General features: G+C 38.8%; 1 protein-coding gene across 2 annotated transcripts; it reads right to left on the reverse strand.

Annotated features, from left to right (window-relative positions):
- Window positions 1–1,171: 1,171 nt before the first annotated feature.
- On the reverse strand, window positions 1,172–21,694 carry BORA (BORA aurora kinase A activator). 2 transcript variants are annotated; one of them, XM_074564361.1, is made up of 13 exons: window positions 21,614–21,694; window positions 20,524–20,694; window positions 19,291–19,397; window positions 15,623–15,668; window positions 13,952–14,033; window positions 12,660–12,725; window positions 11,867–11,923; window positions 10,335–10,555; window positions 8,809–8,962; window positions 7,201–7,802; window positions 6,684–6,815; window positions 3,380–3,557; window positions 1,172–1,215 (listed from the first exon to the last, which is right to left on the reverse strand). In XM_074564361.1, the coding sequence occupies exons 2-13, from the start codon at window positions 20,677–20,679 to the stop codon at window positions 1,208–1,210; spliced, it is 1,809 nt and encodes a 602-aa protein (XP_074420462.1). In that variant the 5' UTR covers window positions 20,680–20,694; window positions 21,614–21,694; the 3' UTR covers window positions 1,172–1,207. The 2 variants fall into 2 exon arrangements, with proteins under 2 accessions (XP_074420462.1, XP_074420452.1); XM_074564351.1 differs by lacking the exon at window positions 1,172–1,215 and having other exon boundaries at window positions 2,552–3,557; window positions 21,627–21,693.
- Between the last annotated feature and the right edge of the window lie 211 nt (window positions 21,695–21,905).

Raw genomic sequence — 21,905 nt, forward strand, 5'->3', positions numbered from 1 at the left:
GGATCTACAACTGGTACGACACTTTTAATTCAGCACCATACATTGTAGTAACTGAAGCCATTTTTTAAACTGTATGTACGAGAGCAAAAGCTTGCCAAGCTCCTTACCTTAACGCCTTCCTCCGTCCCCCAGCGCCGCCCCCCCCGACCCTACACACGTACACGTGTTCCAGGCAGCACTGACACAAAAGATGCTGCAGATTGTCGCCAAAAAATTTAATGCAAACCATCTAGGTACGAAAGAGATGTCTTTATTCTGTTTCATTACTCCATTTACAATTATTATACATGTTAAAGGTCTCTCGGTAAAACTACTGAAATTAATTTAATGTAAACAACGACCGTTTTGTGCAACGCGTGCCGACCAACGTATTAAGTACAACTAGAGAAACAGAATGGTCAAATGATTTCCACGATAATTTGCACGGTAGGTTTCTTCTACAAAAATCATTATAAAAACGTAATAAAAAATATGCATGTTTTCATAAAATAAATAATTCCCATCTAATTGAAGGCTATAAACTAGGGTAGAAAATACAAGCAGTTTATTTGGAGGGATCCTTAATTACTTCTCGCATTCACCCATTTCTGCTGTTACTCTTCCCTTACCCTTTAAGAAAATGCTTACGCAGGGTGCAAGTAAATATTTTAGTGATTGCTTTTTTTATCTGTGAATACTTTGGATGTATTACTATAAAGAATTTTAAAAAATTAATCAAATAAAATCAAATCTTAATTATACATATCATGCCAAACAGTTCAGAAAGAGATCATAATTTGGACCACCCTGCTTCTCATCTTCCTCTTTACATTAACGTTACTACTGTTTTTAGTAATCACACTTGCAAAAATAAATCCTTTGTACAGTCCGGAAATCTGAAATTCACCCTTTCAATTGATGATTGTTAAAGAGAATTAGCATGAGAAACAGAAAAGACGCAAGATCATAAATAACTTTTAAATCTCAGACAAGTTGTGTCTTGTTTTTGAGCTACAAACCTTACAAGCTGAAGCCAAGAACATTTTGAAGGCCCTATTCAATAAGTTCATTTTCCAGAAGTCTAAGGTCATTCTAACAAAATTCATCCCCTAAAAGTTAGCAATTCAGTTTGTTTCCGGCTTTTAGTAGGGCACTGTTTCAAGAGCATGACACAGCTGATTCAGGATGTTAGGTTCAATTACCGTCTAGCCGGTTACAAAAATCTTGATTAAATTGCTACGGAAGTAAAAATAATGCATGTCATGTTTGCTGGTTAGAAATCTCAAGTAAGTTTTTTCTATTGTGTTTGCAATGTGAGAACTAAAACTTTATTGCTTTATTGACCGGATAGAAGTTTCCCTTTAACTGTATTTTTCAGAAATCCTTCACTGTTGAATTGCTGAAAATATTTCCAGAACTGTGCTATTCACACACCGCGTGTGCGCAAGTCTGGGGTCTAAAGCATTGCTTTTTAATGCTACGCAATTCATTCCATACCTCCCCTTTTGAGATTTTTTTATTTTTTATTTTTTTTTTTAAATATCATTGGTTGCCTTCAAATCTAGGTCGGACCAACTCTTTCAGGCTTAGTGCCAACAGCTACTCGTCAGCCACAGGCTATCGCTTTGGTACGAGCCTTTCTGTGCGGGGGGGGAAACAGAACAGGCAGCAGAACTTCCATGCCATATCCTGGGGCTGGATATCTGTGCTATGAAAGGGGCGAAAGCCTGCTTCCACTGGAGCACGTACTGGAACAGACTTTTATTTTCCGTTAATCCAACAAAGTTTACTTCGGAGCTCTACCAACCCAGAGCTCTGAAATCTCAGTCTTTCCCTTATCTCTTCTTTCCCCTTTAGTGACCGTTATTACTGCATGGGTTCTTTTAAACAAATCCCATCAAATTTAACCAAATCTGGTTTTGATCAGGCACAGGGAGTTCTGGGTTTCCAGACTCTCCTCATTCCATTGCTTTTGCTCATTGATGGTTTTCTTGAAAGTATCAAGAGTTTGTTTATATTAATACTTTTCTCAGTAAGTGGCATGCAAAAAATTATATTTCTAAATGTTTATCTAAATACTCGGGCAATTCCTGTAAGCGGACATAATAGTATTCGGAATTAAACATAAGAGGGAAGTAAAATTGTAATGGTTTAATAGAAGGAAGGCTGCACCATTCTCTTAATGATGTCCTGAGACCAATTAAGCTTATTGCACCTTCTTACATTCCTTCAAAAGAGGACCGGAGCATCAATTTGGACACAAGTGCTCTTAGGAAACACTGGTGGAGTCGGGTGATCAACATTAGTACTAATACAATTACTAAAGTCACAACACTATCATTTAATTTTAAAGTAACCAATAGTACATCTTGCTTCAGTATATAAAGTTTTAGGAGTTGTTCAGGGGGAAGAGATTCTATTTTCCTATTAAGACGTTTCCATCACTTCTCCTTTTCCTTGATTTCTGTCAAACCAAGGAAAAAACTGATCAAAGAATTGCTAAAAGGCTTCTTCTGACCTATAGCTTACTTTATTACTAAGAGAATTAAACTTTTTTTACTTTTTTTTTTTTAATTGTGGAACAGTAGATAATTTTCATAACTGGAATGGAGTTTTCATGGCAGCTGTTCATCAGGAAAATTTAACTAAAAGGACTAGCCTGGTATTAAGCACCCATTTTTAACAGTTTGCAGTCTACTATAAATCACACGCGTATTCCAGGGACCCATTTCTGGAATACTATAGTTGTAGTCTTCCCTTGTGAAAGTCAGAGAGTTTCATCACTGATACTGACAGACACTCACCCCGCTCCGGCTTCCCCGCACCCCCGGCAGTTCATTTCTGCCTAGTCTTCTTGGGACCAGTGCTAATACTCCTGAAGGTACACAACAAAACTGATGGGGGGCGGGGGGGGGAAGCAATCCAAATCGAAACTAACATTCCTTTCCTTTCTCTTTCCCTCGTGCTTTTAGGAGTTGTGTCTTAAAACGTAGGTGTTTTTGCAGTTACGTTAGCTCCTATGCAAGTTGCCTAGGTTTGCTTCCTCTGTGTAAAATATTCCTCTTGAAGCTGAAGTTAGAGCCAAACTTTCAAAACAAGCCTCCTCATGGAATCTACCCTGATCACAGACGGCACACAATTCTGAAAAAACACTATGTTTTTTCTGTACCAAGTCTAGCCGCCTTCATTCTCAAAAGATCACTTAATGATACTGATAAATCTGTTAATAAGTCCTGAAAACCCCCACATTATTTATAAACTTCCTTAATATATACGAGACAATTTATTACATTTGCATTAAAAAAAGCAAGACAGTATGTATAATCCGGGTAATTGAGGTCACCTATACAAAGATTTATTAGACAAGACAATTTAAGTTCTCCAACAGAACGCTACATACCATTTTTGTGAAATCCCTGAACTTGATTTTCGTTTTTATGTTTCCAGGCAGCAATGTTGCAAGTTGCGTTTTGACCAAATACTGTACTATGTGCTTCTGCTTTTTGGAAACAGGATTGCTTCTCTGGAGATTTTGCTCTCAGCAACTGATTGTCCTTGTGGTTTAACACTGAACACTCCTAGGTTAATACAGAAAAGTTAATTTTAAAACCATTTTCACAAAAATTCCCCAAAAGAAACAAGATCCAAACTCACTATCTGAAAATTTCAAGTTGCAATTTGTACCTTAGCCCCCCATCTCTCCCCTTCTGAAATGAAAAAGAAATGAAAGAGAGTGTCTTCTCTGCACAAATCTTTGAGACGTGCTGTCAGGAAGAACCTTCTTCCAGAGCACGCATGCTCTCAATGAGCCAGACCAGACTCTTTCAGCCCGCAACGTCCAGGCTTTTTTCTTTTCATTCTCTGCGGGTTCTCTGTTGTGAGGGTTGAATGAAGTACTTAATGCCTCCACACTTAAATCCTAATCCAAAATGCAAAATTGGTCTTAGCTGGGATCTAGCAATAGAACGACTAGCAGTGGGAGAAGGCAGCTGCAGGACACTGGTGAGTATCTAGGACAGGTTTCATATTAGACAATTAATTCTGATGAATACATTCACATGTATAATCCATGTCCAACAGGGTGACTGGGGGCAAGACCTCAGCGAAGATGGGTATTTTTAGAAGTTAAGATAAAATATCCACCTATTCTTCCATCAAGGGCATAGTTATCCTAATCTTACATGAGTAGAGTTCCAAAATTGATGTCAACCATCTGTTAAGACACCAACAATCCACTCATTACCTTGGTAGAGAAGTGGCTATTAGCACGTCCGATACAGAAATAAAGTCAGAGCCGAATGGGCTTACTTGAGTCTTTTTATAATCTGGTACTACTGGTCAGTACTGTCTCCCCTTCGGACCGTAGATGACACTTAGTAGACCACAAAGTTTGTAAGACCGTTAAGTCCATAATTACTAAGTGACAAGAGCTGATCTTTGCTCTCTCTTCCAAATAAACTACCCTTGCTTCCCATTCTCTGGAAGAAGCAGAACTCTCCCATTAGTCACGAGATTGAGAGTTTTGCTAGACAGGTATTGCCTTTTGTAGTTTCTTTTGGTTTTAAGATAGGTCATAAAAGGGCTGGTAATCAAAAGACTTGTACCCAAGAAAGCTCCCCACCAAGATGGAGAGCAGAACAACCCACCCATAATCCAGGAGGAAGCAGTCAATGATCTGCTTCTGCACCTAGACGTACATAAGTCTATGGGGCTGGATGGGATTCACCCAAGAGTACTCAGGGAGCTGGCGGGAGAGCTCACCAAGCCTCTCTCCATCATCTATCAACAGTCTTGGTCAACAGGGGAGGTACCAGATGACTGGAGGGTGGCTAATGTGATGCCCATCTACAAGAAGGGTCGGAAGGAGGATCCGGAAAACTACAGGCCTGTCAGCCTGACCTCGGTACCAGGAAAGATCATGGAGAGGATCATCTCGAGTGAGCTCTCACGGCAAGTGCAGGGCAGCCAAGGGATCAGGGCCAGCCAGCATGGGTTTAGGAAAGGGAGGTCCTGCTTAACCAACCTGATCTCTTTCTATGACCGTGTGACCCACCTTCTGGATGCGGGGAAGGCTGTGGGCGTTGTCTATCTGGACTTTGGGAAGGCTTTTGACACCGTCCCCCACAGCATTCTCCTGGAGAAGCTGGCGAATCATGGCATAGACAAGTGTACTTTTTGCTGGGTTAAAAACTGGCTGGATGGCCATGCCCAGAGAGTTGTGATTAATGGGGTGAAATCCTCTTGGCGGCCGGTCACCAGTGGTGTCCCTCAGGGCTCAGTTTTGTGGCCAGTTTTGTTTAATATCTTTATCAATGATCTGGATCAGGGGATTGAGTGCACCCTCAGTAAGTTTGCAGATGACACCAAACTAGGTGGGAGTGTTGATCTGCTTGAGGGTAGGAAGGCTCTACAGAGGGACCTGGACAGGCTGGATCGATGGGCCAAGGCCAACTGTATGAGGTTTAATAAGGCCAAGTGCCGGGTCCTGCATTTCGGTCACAACAACCCCAAGCAGCGCTACAGGCTTGGGGAAGAGTGGCTGGAGAGCTGCCTGGCAGAAAAGGACCTGGGCGTGCTGGTGGACGGCCAGCTTAACATGAGCCAGCAGTGTGCCCAGGTGGCCAAGAAGGCCAACAGCATTCTGGCCTGTATGAGGAATAGCGTGGCCAGCAGGAGCAGGGAAGTGATCGTGCCTCTGTACTCGGCACTGGTGAGGCCTCACCTCGAGTGCTGTGTTCAGTTCTGGGCCCCTCTGTACAAGAGGGACATTGAGGTGCTGGAGCGTGTCCAGAGGAGAGCTACCAGGCTGGTGAGGGGTCTGGAGACCAGGTCATATGAGGAGAGGCTGAGGGAGCTGGGCATGTTTAGCTTGGAGAAGAGGAGGCTGAGGGGAGACCTCATTGCCCTCTACACCTGCCTGAGAGGAGGTTGGAGAGAGGTGGGTGTTGGCCTCTTCTCCCAGGTGAATAAGGACAGGACCAGAGGAAATGGTCTGAAGCTGCGGCAGGGGAGGTTTATAAGGTTAGATATTAGGAAGAATTACTTTACTGAAAGAGAGGTCAGGCACTGGAACAGCCTGCCCAGGGAGGTGGTTGAGTCACCATCCCTAGAGGTGTTTAAGAAACATGTAGATGTGGCACTTCAGGGCATGCTCTAATGGCACAGGTTGTAGGGGGTTTGTGTGTGTGTATGATTGGACTCAATCTCAAAGGTCCTTTCCAACTATGAAGGCTCTATGATTCTATGAAGTCAGCATGCCAGGTATGGTCCAGAAAACTTGAGGTTAGTTTATGAAAAGAAGTGGCAGACAATCTTTCCAAAAAAAAGTGCTTCTCCACAGGCACACACTGAAAAACTTAGCAATAAAAAAAGGAGCAAGAACAACAGAAACAAAAATAAGAGACAGACTACAACACACCAGAAGCCATGAGCGGCCTCACAATTACCTTTTACACACATACTTGTTTCCTCTGAAACTACCTTTGGCTTTGTCATAGAACACATTAATTTTATTCTCATCTTACAATAATTGTCCTGCATTTAGTCCTTGTTTTCAACATAATACTTGAAACGATGCTACATTAACATGCTTTCTATTATCACCTGACGGTCTCTCCCCTCAGGCTCCCTGAAAGTGAATAAAATAGGGAATGGATGCTTTGGATGGGAAGCCTATCACTTTGGTATCACAATTTAACTCCTACCTTTGTTCTAAGAAGCTGAGATTTATTCTGAAACACGTTAGTATTCACATCATTTTCTCTGCAATTGGTTTCAGCCCCTGCAGTATCCATAATGCTGCTTCCACAAGTCTGTGTATTATAACCACTGTCCACCTGAAATCAAGAAGCAGGGCTTTAAAAATGTGCTGCAATTTATCGCCAATAAACCCCTCAGATTCTCATACCTGATACGATTTGTATTTAGCAGAACTTCATCTAACAAACCAACTACCACCAGTGAATAACAAAAGCAAATGGTAAATGGGTCTGTCAGTTCGCATTAAGCTAAAAGTTACGTAGTAACATAAAAATAATTGATAATTGCTATGCTAACTCCACTGAGAGAGGAAAAAGGGGATGGGGGGAGCAATAAAAGTCACAATACCACCTGCATGCCACATCCAATAAGAGAAAATAGACAATTACTTCCAGAACTGTACACATATTAAAAGTAAGTATGTCGAGTTCCATTCTACAGAGAAGCAAAAAAAGATTTTACCTGAATACTACTGTTGTCACAAGGAATTGCGCTGCTTTCTGCAAGAGGTGACATGCACATGCGAGAGCTTTCAATACTGAAAGTAATCCCCGTCATAAAGCTGGTCATTGGTGCGTTGCTATTGCCAATTGTTTCTTTTATCCAAGTGTTTTCCTCTGACACTTCAGCTGCATCAGCCATATCTACAGTATTATTTTCCTTTGAGCCTTCTATATCCTGAAAGGATGACAGCCTTTGATGACAAGCTTCTGAGTGATCTGGTGCAATAGACACAGTCGCTACCACGAGATGTGTACCATGTGCAAAAGTGTCACCGTCTGGCTGACGTAAGTTTATTCTACTATCCATTTCTGCGAAGCGAGCTTCTGCTGGAGAAGCATTTTCCTTGTCTTCCTCATCCTCACCACGATTCTCAACTGCAATTGGTATTCTAATGACAGAAGTCTGATACTGGGCAGTTCCTCTACAAGCTCCAAGCCTCATAGGAGAACAATTTTTAATTGGAGAACAACCATCTATGTAAGGGCTTCTTGTACTTGGAGGTGTCATTCTATTTGAGGCAGAAGGAATATCTGGAGAGCGAAATGTAAATTTTCTTTGGTCTGTGAAAAACAAAGTTATTCTATCAGATATCAGGTGGAGTTACAGTCATCATTCCCAAAGCCCTACACCCCTTTGAATAATTACAGCCAACTACATAGTATTTTACTGACCACGGTCCGCAGCTCCAAAGCCTTCCTAAAAACACAAAACAAAAAACCAACCAACGAAAAAAAAAACCACCAAAACCCAAACCAACCACACTTGTAAACTATCATGGTACAGGCAAGATTTTATCGCATTTTTACCACCAAACTTGTTTCCTAAGACATGGTTTGATGTACATTTTCAATGTCAATACTACACAGTGTTCAAAGGAAAGTATGCGAAAGCTGGTTCTGTGGCTGTTTTCCAAACAAATATCAATACACATATTCTATAGGCATTTAAAACATTTGGGGCAGCAATAAAGTTTTCAAGAAAATCAAATAAGTGAAAAAACACCTACGCAATCTCCACATACAATGGTGCTGAAACACCACAAAGTTCACGAGAGCAAAATTACATATAAACACGGCGTTAAGTCTTACCAGGTAGTGGATGAAACATGAAATACTGACATTTTCTAGAGCAACAAGGACACAAAATGTTGCCGATATCTTCACTAGTCAGTTTCAATTAAAATAAACTTCACCATCACGTGATTTGAAAACTCAAGCCAACTGGAATTGTGACTTGGTTTAGTTCAGGCATATAGCTTTAATCCCCCTCCTCATACTACGTTAATCCTTTAATTTTTTTTTTTTTTCCATTCCTATTAGGTCTCAGTTCCTCCTTGTAGAATATTTTCCCTAGTTGACTGTTTGCAAGCAGATACTTCAGTGTTTCATATCATTAAGATATTTCACTGCTGAACAATAAATGTGTCATACAAGAGGAGACTGCTGGTCTGCCAAGCACAGTAACTTGTCTCCAAACAGAAACAAGTTCCAGGAAGAATGCAGCAGTTTTTAGAAAAAAAACCATATAAATCAAGAAAAATTTAATACAAATACAATTAACCCATACCTGAGAGCGGTGTCTTTCTTATGTGAAAAGCAATTGGTGAAAAAGTAGGAGAACCATTATGTGCAGGAGACCCCTCTGGAAACGTGGGACTGGTTATACTTCCCAGACTATAAGCCCTTGCTCCTCCCTGAATAGGACTTGATGAAAACTGACCCTTCAGTTAAAATAGAATAAAAAAAAAAAATTAGAAAGAAAATTTAAAAGCTAGCATATTTTCATAATGTGAACTTTGATGAATACGTATAAATAAAAAGCGTTCTAACTAAAAAGCTTACGATGGCAGCACTGAGGAAAACCAATCCTGTACAATGACAATTTCTATCATTAGTTTAGTTTAAATATTCCAATTGCAGCTCTTCACTTGGACTTTACACCTCCAGGTAGGAAAAGAGCAATGGACTCAAACTGTCATATAATACCAACTAAGACTATAATATCTGCTATATTTAAGAACTACGAGAAGCCTAAACAGAGAGTTAATGCTATCTGTGTATATAGTCAAGTATTTCATCTCAATTTCATACTCATACCAAGGCAGATGAAAGCCAGCCACTATTTATATTTTCATAGAATCCATATTATCTGAATTATTTAACTTGGCAGCAGACAAAATACTTTTCCTTAAGACAAGAGAATAGCGGTTGTGATCTTGTTTAAGAGTATGGTGCAAAAAGAAAAGTCACTTCTAGCAGTATAAATATGTTGTAGAAATTCTTTACTAGGTTACCATAGCAAAGACTTTTTTTTTTTTTTTTTTTTTTTTTTTACGACACACTCCTGCTGGGGTAGCGTTTTTCCATGCACTTCAGCCATCAGACAGACATAACCATACCACCTAACCCAGTTTAGCTGTGCTATGTCCACCTGGGAATAAGATTCACCTTGCTTAATACAAAAAACAGACATTATGTTCTGTGTTCTCATACATGTCTGTTCATCTGAAATCTCTATTTAATGGAAAAGAAAGAAGCATGTTTAGCACTGCATTCGAAGATCCACAAGTCATTTTTTCCACCATAAATGAGTTTAGCAGCTATAAGGGAAATAATTGTATCACCTGTTCATATCAACTAGTACTTTAGACAGCAGTTCATGGATTTAAAGAGGATGGATTTTTGTATACGTTTTTTATGGAAAAAAAAATGGTTTCGACACGTTTTCACCAAGTCTTGCAAAGGTATCAATTCCTACTTCCTTTCCATAACATAAAAGTAAAGCATAATTCCTTCCATACAAAATAATAGTACAACATAATAATTTGATATAATAAAAAGTCAGTAATGTGTTCTTTCAAGACTTTTTTTTGTTAATTTTTTTTTCTGAATTTGGAATTTTAAAAAAAAAAAAAAACAAACCAGCCCTTTGGTCTAATACCTACTGCCTCACAAAGCAGTTATAGCTTATTAAAAAACATGGTTGTTCATCTTGTGAAAGTTAAAACACATAATCGGTACAGCCTGCTCTAAGAGCTACACTTCTGCCAGGTTAAGTCACATCCCATCCAGCCCCGAAAACTGGCTACTTACTGAACTAGATGTCTCCAGAGGGCTTCTGCACCGGACTGGAGATATGTCTATTGAACAAAGCACTCCAAGTGCACTCCCGCTACTGCATGGGCTATGCAGAGAAGGGGACAAACACTCAGATACGCTTCCATTTTCTTCTAAAAACAGCTTTCTTCTGAGTGATGAAGAACTGAGATTTTCCTGAGACTGATCTGCAAATTCATCAGGTCTAAAATATTCACCTAGACACGTGGGGGAGAGGTCATTTCCAATAAGAATGCAAGAAAAAAAATAGTATCTTCCACTACAGAGACATATATATCTAATTTAAAACATTTAATCCAATTTACCAATACAGCAAGCAATTAATCTAATTTAGGCACCTATCCCAAAGGATCACTTGTTATCATTACAAAAATGGTAATATTTAATACTTTATGATAATGATAGCCTTTAATACTAAAGTCTGCATTTTCAAAAAAAAATATAAACATTGGCTAGCATCTACTTACTGGCCTTCTCCCAAAATCATATTATTCTTCAGATCCGAGTTGTGAAATAGGGTTTATTATATTACCAAAGCAAAACCCAGACCTTTTTTCAGGTCTCCCATATGCTTTGATGCTCATTGTGATACATCCAAAGGCAAACCAGATTCAACTCTTAAGTCAAAACAGTTAGCACTTTACAGTAGCAAGGCATACAGATGTTAACAGAGACCCATTAAAATACGCTGAGATTATTTTAGTTTTTTGTTTCTCGCTCTATTCTAATTGGATATTCCTTGTAGAAGAAATTGTCATGAATTTACAAATTACACATTGATGGAAGCATTTGTTAAAATGAAACACAAAAGCAATAAATATGGTTCTGTTTTTCTGTTTTAATTTTGATGGCCCACAGTCAGGGTCGTGAACTTCAATATCAGGATAGGCACATGGAACCAAACACCTCTGAGCTGGCTTATACCCACTATTCCCACGTATGAGCTGTAAGAACAGGCCTTTCCAGCCCCCCTGCCTGAGAAGTTCGCAGCAGTTGCTTGATATAGCAGTTACAATCAGTTAATTTGGACTCTTGCTGTCATCATGGCTTTTCTGCCACCACACAATTTCTAGTCACCACCATGGCTCCAGTTAAATTAAAGGCACAGAATTACAGCATAGCTTTGCTCAAGGCAAGGTTGAACTATGAGCCACATGGCCAGCAATCTGTAAGTCAAAAACAGCTCTGCTAAGTTAAATAACTGCTCTATTGGGGGGGGTGGGCAGGGGGTGTCTTCTGCTTACTACTTTTTATGCATTCAGAACAATTTCCAATGGTCCTCCATATCCCTCCTTTTTTATCTTTATCTCTGCACTCAAATCATATAATTTTAAGTCAGATGACCTATGCAACATGCAATAACTGTCTATTTTAGAACACATACTTAAAACTTTCATTCCTACATTAGGTTTTCAACATTTCATAGGACAAAAAAACCCAGCAAACAATACAAAAACAAGTTTTCTATTTAGACATTTATAATTAAATTTAGATATTACACGACATACCTAGTATTTTCTCTAAATTAAAATCCACTGGCAAAGACAGTACTGTCTGACAAGCAGCTGCAATGAATAAAATCAACAAAATTAGCTTACGGTGACCTTTTACTAAAACTATAGAAACAAAAATTCACTTTCAAATTGCACTGTAACTGAGCTATTTAAGTTACAGCTGCAATAAGGAAAAGTGTTAATTAAAGCTAGGATTCTGATTTGATGACACTATAAGCAGCACGCTCAGGCCTACAGATAAAAAAAAAACAAGGCTTGTAACATAAAAGCCTCTAGAGAGGCATTCTTAACTGAGGAGAAAGGTCTCTGAAAAAGGAAAGATTCAAAAGGAAATGGGAGAAGGATTATCAAAACGCCCTGGGGGAAAACACTACCTATTTATCTAAAATGAAATAGTTTAAAAGATTTCTTAAGATTTCTGCTATTTATTTCGCAGAGGAAATAATCAAGATTCTCTACCCCAAAACAATCCAACACATTAAAGGTTTCTTGAAACTGTAATTTACCCATAAACCTGAGGCTTATATGCACTTTTTAATTCAGAAAAAGTGCATACATTGAGTTGGAAAAAATGCACTCTACTTCAATTTCTACCTCAGAAAAGCGTATAATAGAATTAAATGAGAAATGAACATTAAAATTAATAGTACCATACAGTTAAAGAAAAATATTTTCTACAGGAATATTAACAAAACAATCATTCCCTTTTGAAATTAAATAGACATTTAAAAATGGGTTATTTTGCTTCAGAGAAAGCCTGTAGTTTTAGACAGTGCCTTTTACCCACCATTGCTTTTCCCAGGCTGCAAAGTAAGCTGTCTTCCAATTGGAGAAATGTTATTTAGATCTATGGCTGTAAAACAGATAAGAACTTAGATTTAAAGCATGCATTGCATTTAGAGTTTTGAAACCTAGCAACGGTAAGTTAGAATATTTATTACAAGTAAACAAAATTTTTGCATCAAAATTGGGAAAAGATTAGAAAGGAGTACTGAAGAAAGGTTACTATTATAGCTGGTTAAGAGAATTTCAGCACCTTTCTATTCAAAAAACCTCAGTGAAGTAGGATCAACTCTTCACCCAAATCTTTGTCTCCTGCAGCCTCCTCTATATTACAGGGATTTAAAACAAACTCAGTTTATGCTTAGCCAAACAGGCTGTGTTTAAATAAAACACATCTCCAGAAAATCATGGAGTCCGGACTTGAAGACAAAGATGAAGAATCTACCACTCCACCCATTTTATACAGCCAAGGAACACATCGGACCATTTTCTTCCACCACTCACTTTCCCAGGTCTAGGATCATGGCTTAAGTTCTCTGCCCAAGAAGTAGCAACTTTACAACTGACAATTAAAAATACACTATCCACAAGCTACATCTCCTTGATAAAAAATGTTCCAAATCTTGCAAAAATCCCCAAACACTTATTTAAGAATTTCCTACCAAACAATACTGAATGCAAGCTATACTTTATAGCTGACATTCGTCCAGCTTGTAATCGATTTACCATGTATTCTGTTGGTTATATGTAAACTGTAGTAACAGCAGCATTAATAATAAGATCTAGTAATGGCGCAAACGAAATAAACTTAGAAAACCCACAACCCTAGGTACAAGGACAGCAAGCTAGCAGGACACTAAGAGAACAACAGGAATTTATGTAGCAAGTAAGGGTAGAACAACATGGAACTCAGTTTCCCATATACTTCTATTGGCGGGAAAGTAGTCAGACGTGCAGATAGGAGAAGAAGAGAGCAAAGTAGAAGACTTGGCTATTACTAGTATTAACACAGCAAAGTTGCGTGTGTAAATTAAACTGGTTGAAGACAGGTTACGAAAGGAAAAAGATTTAAGAACAGAAACCAAAAATAACAAAAAAGAAAATACAATGGAAGATCCTGGATTAATGTATGATTTTTAAGCAAAGAAAGCACTTGGAGAGAACAGCGAAAAATCTATCAGTTGTGCCATCTTTTATCATTGGCTCTAAACATTTAAATTGAGGTTGAAAAAGATTGTGCTTGATAATTTCTCCAAAAGCTAGATAATTTATGGTGAAGACACAAAAGCAACTTACATTTAGTTGAATTGAATTGAGAAACTTGCTTGCCTTCATGTTCAGTCCAAGGAGAAGGAACTATGAGTCTTTTTGTGAAAAACTAGAGCAGAATATAAACAAACCATTTTAGCACTTTTAAAAATTGGAGACTGTCGACTTACATTTAGATTAGTACCCTGAACAAGCAAAATTTAAGTCATACCTTTTGCTACTCACAGATCTATATTTTAACTCTTCCTTCCCCAAACCATATAAAGATAGTTATCCCTTATACCCAAAATATATTTCATTATTTCAGGCCCAGAGAGGTTAAAGAAAAAACAATTTTATTTGAAGAAGACCCCGTGTTCTTTATGACACATGCCACCTCAGATCTTCCAAGTCTCCAGAGTGAAAATTGTAGAAAAGTTTCATTTAACACTAATTACTCATTTAAAAATTTGAATTGTTTCTACCATACTTACTGCATAGTATTTTAACATAATTCTTTTCAAATTTTTAGCTTGTTAAATTGTTCTATTTTGACAATTGAGCTATTTTGCATAAGTGCTGAAGAGACACTGCAGTAGCAGTAAAAGAAGTGAACAACCAAGATTTTTTGACAATATTATTAGTGTATTTGGATAAACTGGTGAGCAGTGAAACATTTTGAGTACTGGTATTTCAGTCTTTTTCTTTGAACCAAAAACTATATCTACTGTCAGAGCTGCACTCTAGAACACCCTGATGATAAGGAGATGAACACTATTACACAGCTTCAAGAAGTAAGTAGCAAACCCTATTCTCGCAATAGAAGCAAGACTCAAAGCAAATGAAAACAACTCAGCTTGAAACACCGAAATATTAAAGGCATAATTTTTATCAGAGATGTGGTTTCAAGCTGTTCAGCATCATAATCCATTAGTTTATGCCTCACAAAGAAGAAACATCCTTTTTAATGCAGATTTAGAACACCAGAGTATCTTAGCTGCGGGTCAGCTACATGGCACCTTTATGGAATCATAACACGTATTTTTTGTTTATAGAGACAGAAACTGATAACAGCATGATACAATACAAAAAGGTCAACACCACTAAGGAAAGACTTGCCCATCAGAGCCTTAATTTATTTTATGTTTTTAAATTGAAATTGAAATAACATTGCAGATTTCTATAGTGAAGATTTGAAACACTTTACTTTTCCTTCTCTGCCAGACAAATGGATAGTAAAAAATAAAATAAAAAATGGAAGAATTACAAGCTACGAGAATAAAGTCCTGCCTTCAACTAAGCAGACCAAAACAAAAAAATCACCAAGGTTCTGCTATCTTTTAAAAAAATACAATAAAAGAAACTAAGCTACCCAACACAAACAGTTAGTGTAAAACCCAAAATACCCAATCATTATTTTTAACCTTAAATTAACTATTTATAAGAGTTATCTTACAGCTACAGTTCCACTAGCCAACCAACATGAAAGAAACAAAATCTGCTGTTTTGACTTACAAGTGCGTGAAAAAAGATGGGAAGAAAAAGTCCATGTGAATTCCAACTGCAACCGGAAGGTATGAGGACACAAAATTACTTTCTTACTGACCAGTAAAATATAGTCGGCTTTTGGGTTTTGAAATCCTATAATACATGTGGATCTTTTTTGTAGGTATGTAGCTAAAACAAATCAATACTTGATGGCATAGAAAGTTTTATTACCTCCTCAATGGCTTGTTGCCTTCTGTCTTCTGTCTCCTTATCAATCCTAAGTAACAAATGAAAAACTCAATTATCAAAACCATCACATAATTGGAAAAAAAAAAAAGTGAAGTCCAGCCATGTTTTACAGATGCTTACATCTTTTACAGATGCTTAAGAGAAACATTATAAATGAAATTGCACTAACCCTACATCTTATTATGTTTTTATTATTATGTGCAATACTCTCGTACTACAGATTTAGAAATATAAATGTACTCAGTTTTTTCAGTTCATTTGAAAAAGATCTGTACCAATTATAAGTACATATTTGCAAATCTTCTATTTACTCCTTGTATCAGCAAGTATTTTTATCTGGATGAAAACTCAATCATAACTGATCTTCCAAAATAATCCATTTAGTTATGTCGAACTTGTCACATGAATAGATTTTACTATTAAAGTTGCCATGAGATTAAGCTTACAAAGAATCTCACTACAAAATCAAGCAAAATAAAAAACAGAGCTGTAAGGAACAAAAGGGCAACAAAAGTTACTTGTAAAGTGTATTCTCAAATTCCTGACACAGCCTACTTTCCCAGCACAGAGTTCCCCCTTTCAAATAGCTAGTCTGACATATTTTCTTCAGTACAGGATGCAATATCGTATTTCAGTTTGAATCAGTTAACACATTCCCTTACGCAGCTTTTAACCTAGTTAAAAAAAAAAAAAAATCGTTACTTCAGCCATTTTCAAATGATGTATGAGGTTCTACGTTTATACTTCAAGTCTCACTTTCAGTTACTACTATGTCATCTATAAGCTTCAAAAAATTTACAATGAATATTCATCATTGTCTTAGCTTTCATACACAGTTAGTATACCTGAATTACCTTTGAATAATTTTAGAAATCGGGTAACATATAATTAGCTACACAAACACTTGTAGATGTACCTAACACATACATAAACTTTCCCTCCCAGCCCTCTTTCTTTGATGCTAATCAGACTTTTAATAGACCTGCAATACTTGGACATGCCATCTTCAACGATGTCTGCCTAGATGATGCTAAAATGACAGTTCTATGAAGACACTTGCACAAAATTCAGTTATTGTACCAAAAAAAAATAAGCATACAATCACTGTATATTTTACGTAGTGGATCACGAGTAATAAGCATGTTTACAAGCCAGATTCCAAAGGAGAAACAGGAACTGGGGAAACAGCTCCCACTAAAAGTGCAAATTAGTGAAGAAGGGATGTTTTTTCTTTAGTGCATAACTCCCGGAAAATAGCAAAGTAAAAACATCATATGTATTTAACAAGAATAAAAACAAGCCAGTCTTGTATGCAACTTCAAGCAATGGAGCACTTGCAACTGTGACACACAGTATGCAAGATGCAGTACAGACTTTTATAATACTTAACATATAATAGCATAGCATCCAATTTAGAAACATTGAATTTCTACCAGTAGAAATAAAAAAGGAAAAAAGTTTATGGACAAGACAGTATCGCCATGTCTGCTCAATTACTGACAGGCTATTTTTCATTGACAGTCTGCCGGAAAAAAGTTCTCCTTATCGTTTTATAAACAGAGCAATAAACACACAGCACATAAGATGATGCCCAGTTTATGGAAACAGTAATACTGCACAAAATCAAGTCTACATGTGATACACACTTAGACTTCACAAAGTGCTCACAAGCTTTTACGCTGTGCTGCTACCCAAACTGTTTTCACTACATAATGGAGAATTAACAGCTTGAAATATTTATACACCACATTTATTATGCTTGTGGTTCTTTGCAAGTAATTCAGAAAATGACTTGTTAAAAAAAGCACTATTAAAATGGAGTATATAGTTTGTGTAACATTATGCGTGGCCTTCAAAAACTCAATAATTCTATCAGGAACTTTTAATGTCAAGAGCTGTATTTATGGCACTTTAGTTTCTACAAAGCAGTGTTTATGAAATGTAAATTAAAATCAATTGTCATACAAAATCTTAATCACATACAGTTTGCAGCCACCCGAAATAGCCACCTCAGTCTGTACAACACTGAAACATGTAAGCCTGGACACAACAAATCTACATACAGACAGACTAACCTCTTTCTAGTCATATCAGATGATTTAAAAAAAAAAAGTCACAGGGGGTATGAAACAGTGGAACAGACTGGAAGGACCCACCGAGACAACACGTTTGTATCTATAGGCTATACCGCTAATCATCATTGGAATTGTCAGCCAAGCCATCTAAATTAAAGTGCATGTGTGTCCTAATAGGCTTCCAGAAACAATGTAATCAACTCCCTAAAAACATAAGTCTTAAGGCTTTATAACGTTACAAAAATCATTAGAATCTGAAACCTACTGGCTGCTAGAGGAGGGCCAGGAAACAAACAGAGGTTAAGAAAAATAGTATTGACATTAAGGCATGGCGATTCACAGATACAGCTGAGGACAGTTACATTTTTTTCTACACCTCTGCTATAGCAAGAAATTCATATTCCTGCTTATACATCTTCCTTTCAAAAAAAAAAAAAAAAAGTAGGTTCATCCAGACACTAAGAACAATAGGTCTAACTCATAGTAGTTTTTATGATGAGGATGGTTTAACACTGGCAGAGGCTGCCCAGAGAGGTTGTAGATGTCCCATCCCAGGAAACATTCAAGGTCAGGCTGGATGGGGCCCTGAGCAACCTATCTAGTTGAAGATGTCCCTGCTCATTGCAGGGTGGTTGGACTAGATGACCCTTAAAGGTCCCTTCCAACCCAAACCATTCTGTGAATAGTCAGAGGACTCTTGCCCTAAACAGCCCTCTATCTGTTTCATTTCAGTAACAGGACTTGGACATCCTATAGGCATAACCAGGATGGAGGACTGTTTTATTATTTTGTTACTGCGGTGCTCTATGCCATGAGGTGCAATTCTTCGTGCAAGTTCGTATCTGAGAAACATATGGGAGTGTCTACTACAGGATTGACCATCGTGGCATTCTCTTGACCACCTTCACTTGGTGTTGTTCTGTACTATCAGTGTGTAAGACTGTCCCTCAAGATGAGCTGTGAATACCAAGCCTGTTTAATTACTCATTTGTTTTCTCCATAGAAGTCATTTTCAGAGAAAGGAAAAAGTTGAGATCAAGATCCCCAAATTATTTGAAGTACCTAGCCATCTCTCTCTCCTCAAAGATGGCAAGCTTATTGGTCATCCATCCGTCACATTAAGTCAAATCTATACCTTTCAAAAAGGGTACTGGCTTACCTAGCTAGCTTTTCCAGCTCTGCCCTTCTGCAGGAGTCCCAAAGACCAAACAAGCCTACACTTCATAGGTCTCAGTATGGAACACTCTGAGAAGATAAACTGTGTTGTGACAAGGAGCAGGGGAAGCAGCTTGGTAACAATCACTGGCAAGACATTTACTTGCTTCCGGTGACTGCTTTTATCTGGCTGTCTTCCAAACCGCAGTCAGAGTGAATCAGCAGCTCTTAACATTAAAAAAGAGCGACACAGAGGCAGCCTCATCTAAATATTACATCCACATCAGGGACACATAAAACTCTATGGTAAAAGATTTGAATAAAAAGCCTTTAATGCCGTATTGAAATGCCAATATAGCAGAAGAACAGTGTTCTAGTATTCAAGCTAAGTTAACTGCATAAAAACAGATGGTAAGTTACCTAGCATGACTCAAATACATGGCTTGGCGTCGAACATCTTCCGAGTCAATTTCCACAGGATTTATTAGAGCAAGCTGATCAATAGACCATCTAAATTTTCCTGGTGTCTAAAAAAAGAAATGGACATCTTAATGCTTGCTAGTCTAAAAAGATACAAATAAAACCACAGGACAAATCTCAGTGGAACAATGCAATCATAACTTCCATATAGTTTCTGTCAAAGACAATCAAAAGAGTTTCTATTTAAGTGATCTAATTAAAAAAATGAGTAAGTCAATCAGACTTCTTTATCGTGGTAGTGGTATTACAACAATTACAAGATAAAGTGGAAGGTTATAGCTAATATTTACAAACCGAGGTGTCAATTTATTCTCAATTTCTGAGTACAGATCTACAGAAGACATAGAACTTAAATAAAATGTAGTTGCTTTTTGATTGCCATAATCAAAATCGCAGTTCCATGAAACCCCAGTGTCTGTATCTAATACAAGTTATCCAAATAACAGAGCAGGCTTTCTTGCACCTCACACTTCCAAGAAGACTTAGGAGTTGCAACTCCACACACATCCCGCAGTCTCCCTCATAACGCCACGCATAGTTCACAAGAAAATCCAATTCAGATGTAAAGCAGCTTCACCCCTTTATTTAACAATTAATTACAAAATACTGATCAAGTATCCGTTTAAAAAATTACCTACCAAATGAGTCTCTTTACTTTCATTAGCAAAGCATCATCTCTGCTTATCAGATAATAATTCCAACTGCAAACCAGAAGGGAATTTGCAACTAAAAAAATGTTATATATACATAAATCATTACCTCGATTCTGTGAATATGCAAACAGCTCATAACAGATGTGCAATTAAGTTTTACTTGCATCCAGCCTGCTTAGCATGTAAGTAGGAAGTGGTTTTTTTCCACTTAAAGTGGGACAAGAGCACCACATCCAACAACTGTCCTTTACATTTTTTCAACTGGTTTTGGCACTTACGAGGTAGGTACTAATCTATTGATACACCTAATAGCTAAAGAAAAAAAAAAATCAGGAAAGTAGGAAGTGACAATGTTAGTACTAAAGGCAGCATACTCCTGTAATCAGAACCACCAAATGCCACCAAAATCCTTTGGCTTAGTATATACATCAAAGTACGCTAAATGGAATACGCTTTTTAATGCATTTCAACATATTAGCACTACATCTGTATAGTTACACAACTGAAGACCAGATCTTACAGATGAGGATTTTGTTGATTTAAAGACTGAAGGACTGGAGACAATCTGCTCCTGAAGAGTATAATAATCACTGGGACTTTCAAAAGGATTCAGGATTGTGACTCGTCCTGGAGTTTCTGGTGTTATCTGCATTTTAGCTTCTTTGGTATCATCCATAACACTAAGCTATACCTGTAAAAGAAAGAGGGAGGGGGGAAAAATGAAGGAAAAAAAAATCAAGTTAGAATTTTGACTTTTTAAGGGTCATCCTGAAGGTTTTGGGAAGAGATGATCAATCATTTTCAAGAAGTGAGAAGCAGAGTAAAAGAACCGTAGTTTTGGCTTTGTTGTTTGGCTTACTGACATGCAAAGAGCTGATAAACGAAGCTGATATGGATGAAAACTAGAAAGAATTAGAACCTATGAAAACAAAACATCAGACAGGAGATTTTAAAAGAAAAAAAATAAAACAAACAAAAACGGGGGAAAAAAAACAGAAAAAAAAACAATAAAATGGCGATGAAGCCAAATATATTCCTGAAGGACAGCTCAAATACCAAACGCTTGAAACTCCCTCAAGGGCTTCAGAAATCAAGAGACGTTACCGGAGTGTGAGTACCACAGGTACCATCTCCCCGGGTGCCGCGGACAGAGCGGGAAACGAGGGGCCACGACGGCGAGGAGGCTGCCGGCAAGCCTGCCGTCGTACACACCGGACAACCCCAGAAGCTTCTGGTTGCCCGCAGCCCCCTGCCTTCCCCGGGCGGCGGGAAGCAGCCGTGCCGGCCGCTGAGGAAACCATGGTGCTGCGCCCCTCCCCCAACGGGCCGAGGCCAGCCACAGCCCCCGAGGGGCTCCGGGAGGCGCCACCACTCCCTCACACAACGAAAAGAGGGGAGAAGGGCCGGTGGGCCTGCTGTCTCCCGCTCAGGCCGCGTCCCGGAGGCTCCCTCACTTAAGGCGGCGAAAGAGACCCGAATCCCGGGGAGATGCCCCCGGCTCAGTGTCCGTCCCCCTCCCACAGGGGCAGCCCCTTCTCCCTCTTCCCCCAGGGCGGTATCACCCAGCCGCTCTCCCGACGCGAAGAGGCCGAGGCCGGCGCAGCAGCTACCTGCCGCCGTTACCGGGCCGCCGCTGCCGGGGCGCCCGCTCATGCTCCCCTCAGATCACAGCTCCCGCCTCCGCCGCTCCGGGCGGCTCTTTAACTAGCCCCGCCCCATTCCCGGGCTCTGCCCAATCACCCCGCTCAGTCTCCGGTGACAGGCCAATGGCAGGTGCCCACACACCAACCCCCGCCCCCCAGCTCTCCAACGGGCCAATCGCTAGGGGAGCCGCCACACAAATTCGAAAGAAAGTCCGCCCCTTTACTTCCGGCCGTTACGCGAGCGGCTTCCGTTTGGGGC

This window comes from Larus michahellis, chromosome 1 (genome assembly GCF_964199755.1).
Source record: "Larus michahellis chromosome 1, bLarMic1.1, whole genome shotgun sequence".
In the NCBI taxonomy this organism is placed as follows: domain Eukaryota; kingdom Metazoa; phylum Chordata; class Aves; order Charadriiformes; family Laridae; genus Larus; species Larus michahellis.

What these genes read in the sequence shown, in the direction of transcription:
- BORA (XM_074564361.1), bottom strand. Translation starts at nt 20,679, where the DNA reads ATGGATGATACCAAAGAAGCTAAAATGCAGATAACACCAGAAACTCCA. An exon ending in ATGTATTTGAGTCATGCTAG is followed by an intron (nt 15,669 to 19,290) that starts GTAACTTACCAT and finishes TTTGTTACTTAG; the next exon opens with GATTGATAAGGAGACAGAAG. An exon ending in GCAGCCTGGGAAAAGCAATG is followed by an intron (nt 11,924 to 12,659) that starts GTGGGTAAAAGG and finishes TATTCATTGCAG; the next exon opens with CTGCTTGTCAGACAGTACTG.